The sequence below is a fragment of the Scyliorhinus canicula genome, chromosome 18 (assembly GCF_902713615.1).
Source record: "Scyliorhinus canicula chromosome 18, sScyCan1.1, whole genome shotgun sequence".
NCBI classification, from domain to species: domain Eukaryota; kingdom Metazoa; phylum Chordata; class Chondrichthyes; order Carcharhiniformes; family Scyliorhinidae; genus Scyliorhinus; species Scyliorhinus canicula.
The window spans coordinates 14,768,756-14,780,735 of NC_052163.1; the positions used below are offsets into that span (position 1 = coordinate 14,768,756).

The 11,980-nt window shown below is 49.2% G+C and overlaps 1 protein-coding gene across 1 annotated transcript in view; it reads left to right on the forward strand.

Moving 5' to 3' along the window:
* gpr142 (G protein-coupled receptor 142) overlaps nucleotides 1–3,673 on the forward strand; it is a 39,787-nt gene extending 36,114 nt beyond the window's left edge. Inside the window, exon 4 of the mRNA XM_038777837.1 lies at nucleotides 2,261–3,673. Coding sequence (XP_038633765.1) covers nucleotides 2,261–3,045 — 785 coding nt within the window. The 3' untranslated portion in view covers nucleotides 3,046–3,673. The remainder of the gene's footprint in view (nucleotides 1–2,260) is intronic.
* The last annotated feature ends 8,307 nt before the right edge of the window (nucleotides 3,674–11,980 follow it).

The window sequence follows — 11,980 nt, forward strand, 5'->3', positions numbered from 1 at the left end:
AAATACTGTTGTAAACTTCCAGTAGATGTCCAAAAAATATTGCACAGAAGGAGATTCAGATAACAGATGTGCACTGTAACTGAGACATGCGGAATTCTGAGCAGGATAAAGTCACCTACTTTCTCCCAACAGATACTTTGGATCTGTTTTGCAATGATGAGAATTCTTGTATTTAAAGCTGTAACACCAAAACATTAACCCCAAGGTAATTATTCCAGAGTAGTAACTCACTCAAGCAGCTGTGCTGAGAGGAGTAGAATTAATCCTCAGACAGACATTGATAATGGGATTTAGGAGCACTTTCACTCAGGAGACATTTATCAGATGCCCAGCGACAGTCAGTGACTGGATTAATTGCTCACCTCAGCACAGCAGATGTAATAGATGACTTGAACGATATTGGTGCAGGGTGTAAATTATGGAGAATGAACATTGGAAAGGGCAAAAGGTGACTGCAAGAGAAGAAAAATCTATTAGCGGTGAGGTTGGAAGCAGGTTCAGTGCAGGATAAAAGCATAGCAGCCTGCGAATAGAGTTTTTTTTTATAAATTTGAGTACCCAATTATTTTTTCCAATTAAGGGGCAATTTAGCGTGGCCAATCCACCTAACCTGCACATCTTTTGGTTGTGGGGGTGAAACCCACGCAAACACGGGGAGAATGTGCAAACTCCACACGGACAGTGACCCAGAGCCGGGATCGAACCTGGGACCTGAGCGCCGTGAGGCAGCAGTGCTAACCACTAGGCCACCGTGCTGCCCTCCGAGGTAGCAGTGCTAACCACTGTGCCACCGTGCTGCCCGTGAATACAGGTTCAAATGAGAATGGCAATCCCTTGTCACTGAGAGCATCTGCTGACGGCACATTTAGATTAGCAGTAGGTCATTCGACCCCTCGAACCTGCTCTGCCATTCAATAAGATCATTACTTTTTTTAAAATAAATTTAGAGTACCCAATAATTTTCTTATTCCAATTAAGGGGCATTTTAGCGTGGCCAATCCACCTAACCTGCACATCTTTGGGTTGTGGGGGGTGAGACCCACGCAGACACGGGGAGAATGTGCAAACTCCACACTGCCAGTGACCCAGAGCCGGGATCGAACCTGGGACCTCAGCGCCGTGAGGCAGCAGTGCTAACCACCGCGCCACTCGATAAGATCATTACTGATCTAATTCTGACTTCCTGTCTCCCTCCCCCCCATAAGCCTTGACTCCTTGTCAATCAAAAACTGATAGATAGGGCCGCACGGTGGCGCAGTGGTTTGCACTGCTGCCTCTTGGCGCCTAGGACCTGGGTTCAATTCCAGCTGTCCGTGTGGAGTTTGCACATTCTCCCCGTGTAATAATAATAAACTTTATTGTTGTCACAAGTAGGCTTACATTAACACTGCAATTAAGTTACTGTGCAAATCCCTGTTCAGGTACACAGAGGGAGAATTCAGAACGTCCAATTCACCTAACAAGCGTGTCTTTTGGGACTTGTGGGAGGAAACCGGAGCACCCGGAGGAGAACGTGCAGACTCCGCACAGTGGCCCAAGCAGGAATCAAATCCGGGACCCTGGGGCTGTGAAGCTGTGTCTGTATGGGTTTCGCCCTCACAACCCAAAAATGCTCATGCTAGGTGGATTAGCCACGCTAAATTGCCCCTTAATTGGGAAAAAATGAATTGGGTACTCAATTTTTAAAAAAAAACTGATCTTATTTAATAGAACATAAACATAGAGTGCATAAGGAGGCCATTTGGCCCATCGAGTCTGCACCGACCCACTTAAGCCCTCACTTCCACCCTATCCCCGTAACCCAATAACCGCTCCTATCCTTTTCGGACACTAAAGGCAATTTAGCACGGCCAATCCACCTAACCTGCACATCTTTGGACTGTGGGAGAAAACCGGAGCACCCGGAGGAAACCAACGCCGACACGGCGAGAACGTGCAGACTCCGCACAGACAGTGACCCAGCAGGCAATCGAACCTGGGACCCTGGCGCTGTGAAGCCACAGTGCTAACCACTATGCTACCGTATTGCATATTCTTTGCAGGAAATATTTAGAGGGGGACTGATGCCTTTTATAATCCTGCTGTTCCCTGCATTCTTCTGAAACATCATGTGTAGTTGGCCATGTTCCTTTAACGTATCTTTCCAAATAGGATAATGCCACCACGTAACAATTTTATTGCATCATCTGCCCTATTATCCCAAGAGGCAGAATTTAACTGCCGACATTAAATTTACTAACACGCTCTTTTTCTCTTACAGTAAATATCCTCAATGTAATTGTCCTCTCGCGCCTAGCCATTAAGACACAGAAATCATCTTACTGCTACCTCCTAGCCCTCTCGGCTTCAGACATCCTCACTCAGTTTTTCATCATCTTCGTCGGCTTTATACTGGAGACAGCCATTCTTCACCGAAAGATTCCTGCTTCAATGGTGCACACGGTCAGCGTCCTGGAGTTTGCAGCCAATCACGCCTCCATCTGGATTACAGTGTCAATGACCATTGACCGATATTATGCTCTTTGCCACCCGCTGAAATATCGCATGGTGTCATATCCTGAACGCACTCATAAAATAATAGCAACCGTCTTTATAACGTCATTAGTCACGGGCGTCCCATTTTACTGGTGGTCTGACCTTTGGCGGGTCAATAACCCACCCACCGTGTTCGACCAGGTGCTAATATGGACGCATTGTTTCATCATTTACTTTGTACCATGCACGGTGTTTCTGATTGTCAACTCAATGATCATCTACAAACTCAAAAAGAAGAAAGCACTGACAACCCGTTCCGGAAAGACCACAGCTATCCTCCTGGCAGTTACAACTATCTTTGTTATACTTTGGGCCCCACGGACCATAGTCATTATATACCACCTGTATGTCTCGTCAGTCAACAAGAACTGGAAGGTTCACCTGATGCTCGATTTGGCCAACATGCTGGCACTGATGAGCACTGCAGTCAACTTCTTTCTGTACTGCTTTGTGAGCAAACAATTTCGTACCACAGTGAAGGACGTTATCCAGTCATTTTGCAAACAGTAAGGGACACACAACTCTTCTGTCACAATGCAAATCCATGGGCACATTCGGGAAGGTGACCTGCCTTGATGTTTAAGGCATGAGCAAAGATGATTAAAGAAAGACAATTAAACCAACAAACTATGCTTTAGAATAACACATTGTTGTAACTTGTCAAATGAATGCCTTCCTACAAAGGTTGCATATTGATCGATTATTATTTTATGATTGTTCAAGCGCTATGCTCATTGGAGCAGCTAATAGTGTTGGAGATCGAAATAGGATGGATTTGCAACTTTGAATTAAGGAAAGAGAGATGGGGAAGCCTGGATAATTTATTCCTACCCATTTTACAGCTGAGATTGCAAGCAATTAATACTTTCCAGCAGAGGTTTAAATAATGAAATTGTTTCATTCCAATCAGAATCTTGACAGTTATTTAACTGCGTTGAAAAAAAATCATTAAACATTGCGAAATCCAGATTCTCACACACAACAAAAACATTCTGCATTTGTATTGTGCCTTTTGTGAATTAAACCATCCGGGGACATGTACTTAAAAATAATCACTAATGATGGTTTCATGGGGGGCAGCACGGTGGCACAGTGGTTAGCATTGCTGCCTACGGCGCTGAGGACCCGGGTTCAAAATCCCGGCCCTGGGTCACTGTCCGTGTGGAGTTTGTACATTCTCCCCGTGTCTGCGTGGGTTTCACCCCCACAACCCAAAGATGTGCAGGGTAGGTAGATTGGCCATGCTAAATTGACCCTTAATTGGTAAAAAAAATAATTGGGTACTCTAAATTTATTTTAAAAAATGATGGTTTCATGGCTGGAAAGATACATTGATCACTGCACTGACCTACATTTAATAAGCAGATTGGCGGCAACATTCAATGGGGCATTTAAAAGGAAGCTAAGTAAACTCATGAGGGGCTAAAGGAATAGAAGGTTATGCTGATAGGATTGGATAGAGAAGGATGGGAGGAGGCTTGTAGTGGAGCATAAACACTAGCATGGACCAGTTGGGCCGAATGGCCTGTTTTTGTGCTGTATATTCTGTGTAAGTTATGCAACATTTCTTCCAGAGTCCTCCTGGAAAATGATTAAATGTCAGAAGATCGAAAGACTAATTGAGTGTCTTTTACTTGGCGTGGAACTCTTCATGATTTGAAGCACTTACCTGAGCACTTACAGCACTGTGATTAACATTCTGAATGCATATGTGAACATCACCCTATGCAACTTGGATCTGTAACCTGCACATCTGCATGCAGGAGCATGATGGGCGACAGTACATGATGGACTGCATGCATGCCATGTATGCTGTACTGATGCACAGTGGGTGGTTGAGATGTCACAGTGAAGATGAAGTTGTTGATATTCCCAGGAAGGTTACTAAATAATAATGAAAATAAATAATCTTTATTGTCACAAGTAGGCTTACATCAACACTGCAATGAAGTTACTGTGAAAAGCCCCTTTTTGTGAGGGCCACGAAGAATCCAGCCCAAGTTGAAGGATAGAAAGAAATAACATTTATTTACAATAACATATATATACACAACAGCAGCAGCAGCAGCAGCAACTCCCTTGCTGCCCGCTCCTAGCTGGTTCCAAACTGGCCAGCTTTATTTATGCAGGGAATCTGCGAATGATTTTTCCGCCCCGCCCTCATTGGGGAAGCTCGTACCCCCTAAGGATTGTGGGATTGGCATTAGTCCCCAGCCAGCGATAAGCAGGCAGGTTATAACACCCCTAGTCACCACATTCTGGCACCTCTTTGGGTACACGGAGGAAGAATTCAGAATTCTCAGCTGGTATGGGAATTGAACCCGCGCTGCTGGCCTTGTTCTGCAACACAAACCAGCTATCTTGCCAACTGAGCTAAACCAGCCCTATTATTACCTTGGCTAGTTTGCACTTCTGCTTCCACAGCGTTGAAGGAAGGGGAATAAGATCAGAAAATTCCGGAACACAGAAAAGTGGGCACGATCTGCAGAGAGAGAGAGAAAAAAACAACGTTTCAGGTTGATGACCCTCGTCAAATTTTGTTGAGGAAGACATTCCCGCCAATCACGACTGCCCCACAGCCATTTAGCACTCTGAGGAGTGCTCACTGGAAGTCCCGCCTCAGAAAGCTGCTGGTCAATCTCACTGGCCAGCAGCTCAGCCTCAGCAGCGCCACCAGGAGTGGTGGCCACAGTTGGAACTACAAGACTCCCATAGTCAAGGTTCCGGAGGTAATAGGACACAAGTAAGACTGGCGTCTTGTGGCGGGGAGGGGAGGGCAGTCCCTGGGGTGGGGGAAAGGGGCTGGGATCATAATTTGAAGTGTGATTGGGGAGGGTGCACCCTGGGGGTCGGGGGGTAGCAGAACTTGGGGAGGATATCACCAATGAAGGTGCTATCCCACCCTTCCCACCCAAGGCCTCAACAAACTTACCTGCCACACTTCGTCCTTGTGTCTGAATCTCTCCTGCTCGCCTCAAGATTGAGACCGGGTCATTAAGCAGCCCTTAGGCGGTCATTAATTGCCCACTCGTGGACCTTAATTGGAACAGGGGTGAACAAGCTGCCCAAAATCCGTCCACCCTCATAAGAGTTTAGACGTAGAGGAGTGTGAGCAGGTAGACCCTTTGGGAAGGCCACCCAGATGTACAAGAGGTGTTAACTGAGCTCAAAGTTGACACCGATGCTGTCAGGTCAGCATTGAACACTGACTGATGTCACGATCTCCCTGCTCTGCACATTTCACTGGGTGCCCACTGAGACCCTCAGGAATGTATCCCACAATGCCTCAGTCGCCCTTTTGGATCCTTATGGGTACTTGCAGCACCCACCAAAATGGCCGCATTTGACCGAATTTCTCATCACCCCCAACTCCGAGTCTTTATCTGAGTGAATTGAATTTCACCAGGGCAGGAGCAGGAGTGCTGTGACCGGCCTTCGTGTTTGAGGCTTCTGATGGGTAAAAACACCAGACAACATTCCTGCTCTAGATTACTGCCCAAAGAATGGCGTGTGGGTCTGGAATGAGAACTGGAGCCCACCTCCACAGGCAAATAACCTCCCAACGTCTCCCGCTCCTGATCAAGGGGGCCTGCTGTCTCCTGTGGAAATTTCCCGGCCTGTTTCGTCACCTTCGGCCTGAGGAGAGGAGGATGGGGGAAATAATGGGAAAAGGAACCTGTGGTGATATGCATCACTGTAAATACACAAGGGGTTAATGTAAATACATGTAGACTAGCTAGACACTAGAGGGCGCACCAGAGACATCACACACACACACTCAACCAATAGAACAGTTAGATAGGACACGACCAATGGGCATTCACGATACACACAGAGGTGACACAGCCACAGCAGGGCATTACACCAACCCATATATAAAGGACGCAACACACATGATCTTCCTCTTTCCAGTGGAGACACTCAGTGAGTAAAGACACAGGGTTGATTCAATATTACACCCACCACGTGGATTGTAGCAGACTGGTTCGTCAGTCTGAGTAGCTATAGAAGGATTAACAGTAGTGGCGAACCCGAGTAGGAGAATTGTAAATAGTTTAATAAACGTGGTGAAGTTATCTCCACGTCTGAACCTTCCTTTGTCAAGTGCACCACAAGGAAGCCGCCTATGCTACGCCTAGAGCATAACAAGACAGAACCTTAAAAAGGCTCCACATTGATCAATGTCACAAGGAGGCTATTTGTAAGCCTGCAAATGTGGGTGCAAACAGATTTTACCGGCACTTTCAGTTCTCTCACATTTGCTCAAATGTACAACACAGCCTTAAGCACTGAACCATACGCAAGGCATATACTTTAGAACAATGAAACCCAGCTGTCACAAATATCACAGACTTTTATTGAAGTTGCCTTTATCAGTCCGCCAACTAATCTATCAATTACTGGACCCATTAATCAAATGGACTGAAAGAATGATAGCTCATGCCTGGGCTCACGAACAGCTCCTGCTCACTGGCTGTTTGACTGTCTAGTTTGTCCATTGCTCAGAGCCCCCTCCATCCCTCTGTTTGCGTACTAATGTATCACTAGGCACTCAATCTGAGCCTTCACTTACTTTTGACACCATTAGGCAGAAGCAGAGTGCACATGCACACAACACAAGGCAATATGAAGATGTCAAGATTTGCTTTCAAATCTGATGTCGATGCCTTGCTTCCATCAGAATATTATGGTCGGTCAGAAAAAGACATGCCGGGGAGGTGCAGGAGACGACCATCTCAGATGCAGAGATAGGCGATTGACAACCAAGTGAGGTCCCAATGCAAATTAATGTCCCTACAGCGAGTGAATACGCCCTCTCCCTCCCCCCCCCCCAGACCACTCCTTCCCTAGATCTCACCATTTCTCCCAGTGCTTTGTCTTGTAGAATCACCAATAGACATACACCCCGGTCGACCAGTCCGGGAAGACATCCAATTTTCGTCACTGCTGTCACCTGCAGCCTCCAGCATCACAGAGACTCTGACTTCGGTGGGGCATTTTAGTGAAGAGGCTCCTGGATCACCTTCAGGTGGAGATAGGGACTCCCGAGGGAGCAGACAGTCGGAGGGCTGCCCAATCCCAGGAACCAGATGTAATCAGGGCAGCTATTGTGGTTCTGGAAGGTATGATCCCATCACTGCTGCAGGACCTACTGAAGGGGGTGTCAGCAACTTTCCAGTACCTGTAAGTACAGCTGGAGGAGTCCATTCACCTTCAGGAGCAGGAGACAGTGGGGACAATGCGTGGTACCCAGGCCAACACTGAAGGGGTGCTGTCCGCGGTGGAAGCCTTGCGGCAAGAAGTCACAGTCATGGCTCAAGACATCCAAGGCTTAGACCGAACTGTGCGGTTGATGGCTGAGGCTCACAACAAGGGAGCCCATTCACAGGCAGACATGTCCCGGGCGCATATGGACATTGCTGCGGCACTCCAGAGCTTGGCCCATTCACAATGATCATACCAAAGGCATCGCGAGTATTGGCCAGACGCTGACTGACCTGAGCCATTTACAGAGGGACATTGTACAGTGCCAGAGGGACATTGCACAGTGCTAGAGGGGCATTGCACAGTGCCAGAGGGACATTGCACAGTTCCAGAGGGACATCGCACAGTGCTAGAGGGGCATTGCACAGAGCCAGAGGGACATTGCACAGTGCCAGAAGGACATTGCACTGTGCCATAGGGACATTGCACAGTTCCAGAGGGACATGGCAGAGTTCCAGAGGGACATCGCACAGTGCCAGAGGGACATTGCACAGTCCCAGAGGGACATTACACTGTGCCAGAGGGACATTGCACAGTCCCAGAGGGACATTGCTCAGTGCCAGAGGGACATTGCACAGTGCCAGAGGGACATTGCACTGTGCCAGAGGGACATTGCACAGTGCCAGAGGGACATTGCACAGTGCCAGAGGGACATTGCGCTGTGCCAGAGGGACATTGCACAGTCCCAGAGGGACATTGACAGTGCCAGAGGGACATGGCACTGTGCCAGAAGGACATTGTACAGTGCCAGAGGGACATTGTACAGTGCCAGAGGGACATTGCACAGTCCCAGAAGGACATTGTACAGTGCCAGAGGGACATTGCACAGTCCCAGAGGGACATTGCACAGTGCCAGAGGGACATTGCACAGTCCCAGAGGGACATTGCACAGTGCCAGAGGGACATTGCACAGTCCCAGAGAGACATTGCACTGTGCCAGAGGGACATTATACAGTGCCAGAAGGACATTGCACAGTGCCAGAAGGACATTGCACAGTGCCAGAAGGACATCGCACAGTGCCAGAGGGACATCGCACAGTCCCAGAGGGACATTGCACAGTGCCAGAGGGACATTGCACAGTGCCAGAGGGACATTGCACTGTGCCAGAAGGACATTGCACAGTCCCAGAGGGACATTGTACAGTGCCAGAGGGACATTGCACAGTCCCAGAAAGACATTGCACTGTGCCTGAGGGACATGTACAGTGCCAGAGGGACATTGCACTGTGCCCGAGGGACATTGTACAGTGCCAGAAGGACATTGCACAGTTCCAGAGGGACATTGCACAGTGCCAGAGGGACATTGCACAGTCCCAGAGGGACATTGCGCTGTGCCAGTGGGACATTGCACAGTCCCAGAGAGACATTGTACAGTGCCAGAAGGACATTGTACAGTGCCAGAGGGACATTGTACAGTGCCAGAAGGACATTGCACAGTCCCAGAGGGACATCGCACAGTGCCAGAAGGACATTGCACAGTGCCAGAGGGACATTGCACAGTCCCAGAGGGACATTGCACAGTGCCAGAGGGACATTGCACAGTCCCAGAGAGACATTGCACTGTGCCAGAGGGACATTATACAGTGCCAGAAGGACATTGCACAGTGCCAGAAGGACATTGCACAGTGCCAGAAGGACATCGCACAGTGCCAGAGGGACATCGCACAGTCCCAGAGGGACATTGCACAGTGCCAGAGGGACATTGCACAGTGCCAGAGGGACATTGCACTGTGCCAGAAGGACATTGCACAGTCCCAGAGGGACATTGTACAGTGCCAGAGGGACATTGCACAGTCCCAGAAAGACATTGCACTGTGCCTGAGGGACATGTACAGTGCCAGAGGGACATTGCACTGTGCCTGAGGGACATTGTACAGTGCCAGAAGGACATTGCACAGTCCCAGAGGGACATTGCACAGTGCCAGAGGGACATTGCACAGTCCCAGAGGGACATTGCGCTGTGCCAGTGGGACATTGCACAGTCCCAGAGAGACATTGTACAGTGCCAGAAGGACATTGTACAGTGCCAGAGGGACATTGTACAGTGCCAGAAGGACATTGCACAGTCCCAGAGGGACATCGCACAGTGCCAGAAGGACATTGCACAGTGCCAGAGGGACATCGCACAGTGCCAGAGGGACATCGCACAGTCCCAGAAGGACATTGCACAGTGCCAGAGGGAAACTAAGGAAATTCGGCATGTCCACATTAACCCTTACCAACTTTTACAGATGCACTGTAGAAAGCATCCTATCGGGCTGCATCATAGCCTGGTATGGCAACTGCTCGGCCCAGGACCGCAAGGGAATTCAGAGAGTCGTGAATACCGCCCAGTCCATCACACTAACCTGCCTCCCATCCATGGACTCCATCTACACCTCCCGCTGCCGGGGGAAAGCGGGCAGCATAATCAAAGATCCCTCCCACCCGGCTTACTCACTTTTCCAACTTCTTCCATTGGGCAGGAGATACAGAAGTCTGAGAACACGCATAAACAGACTCAAAAACAGCTTCTTCCCCACTGTCACCAGATTCCTAAATGACCCTCTTATTGACTGACCTCATTAACACTACACCCTGTATGCTTCATCCAATGCCGGTGCTTATGTAGTTACATTGTATATCTTGTGTTGCCCTATTATGTATTTTCTTGAATTTTGTTTAATTCCCTTTTCTTCCCATGTACTGAATGATCTGTTGAGCTGCTCGCAGAAAAATACTTTTCACTGTACCTCGGTACACGTGACAATAAACAAATCCAATCCAAACTCCACACGGATAGTGACCCAGAGCTGGGATCGAACCTGGGACCTCGGCGCCGTGAGACTGCAGTTCTACCACTGTGTGGCAGGGCCAACCTAACGTTAGCGTCCTGAGTCCATTTGACTCAGAACTGTGAAGAAGAGTCCTATGGACTCGTAACATTGACTCTGTTTCTCTCTCCACAGACGCTGCCTGACCTGCTCACCTCTTCCAGCAGAAAGCAGACATTATCGCCTCAGCCTGCCCACCCAGCATTGTGACTGCAATGGTTGAATTTACTGATATTTAATCTTCCTCCAGCAGATGCAGCATCCACAGGAGCCATCGGCAACCCCGAGGAATAAACTCTGTGGAAGACATCGCACCTGTTCCAGTGTCACACTCGCCGGAATTCTCCGGCTGTTGGGATTCTCTTTTCCCGCCGGCAGCACATCCCGCCCACGGGTTGCCCGGTGGTGTAGGGTGGCTTCGATAGAAATTCCAATTGTCAAGCGGTGTGAAGAGATAGTCCTGCCGCCAGCGAGTGGCACGTCGCGGAGGAAGACCCAGCTGGTGGACCTGAGGTTCCCGCCCACTGTCTCCTGGAACCAGGCACCAGCACAGATATTCACATATTGGTGGGCATTAGGTCTTCGGCCCTATGGGTACTGCACAGTGGTGAGGGTACATCACACTCGCGTGAGAAGCTGGCAGAGGCAGAGAGGATCCAGGGAGCCAACAGTGGAGACCAGACTACGCTGAACCCGAGGCAGGGTCTCTGGGGTCATCCATCAGGCTGGATGTCCAGCGGGATGTGCGGAGGGACCTTGCAGGGATCCATGAGGCTCTGCGTTCCCCATGGACTCTGTCATAGAGGAGTCCATGTGGAGCATTGACCCTGAGCACAGAGCACACAGTCTCCTCCATTGACAGAGTGGTGACCCTCATGGAGAGGCAGCTCCAGGAGTGGAATCCGGGGTTCCAAATCTGCAGTCCAGATCACTCGCTGTGACCTCGGGAGCTCACTGCCAGTGTGAGTGATAGTTCAGAGAATTTACAGTGCAGAAGGAGGCCATTCGGCCCATCGAGTCTGCACCGACTCTTGGAAAGAGCACCCTACCCAAGGTCAACATACCCACCCTATCCCCATAACCCAGTAACCCCATCCAACACTAAGGGCAATTTTGGACACTAAGGGCAATTTATCATGGCCAATCCACCTAACCTGCACATCTTTGGACTGTGGGAGGAAACCGGAGTAGCCGGAGGAAACCCACGCACACATGGGGAGGATGTGCAGACTCCGCACAGACAGTGACCCAAGCCGGAATCGAACCTGGGACCCTGGAGCTGTGAAGCGATTGTGCTATCCACAATGCTACCATGCTGCCATTCACTGTGCCTCTCCACTGGGTACTCATCCAGCGATAGTGAGCAA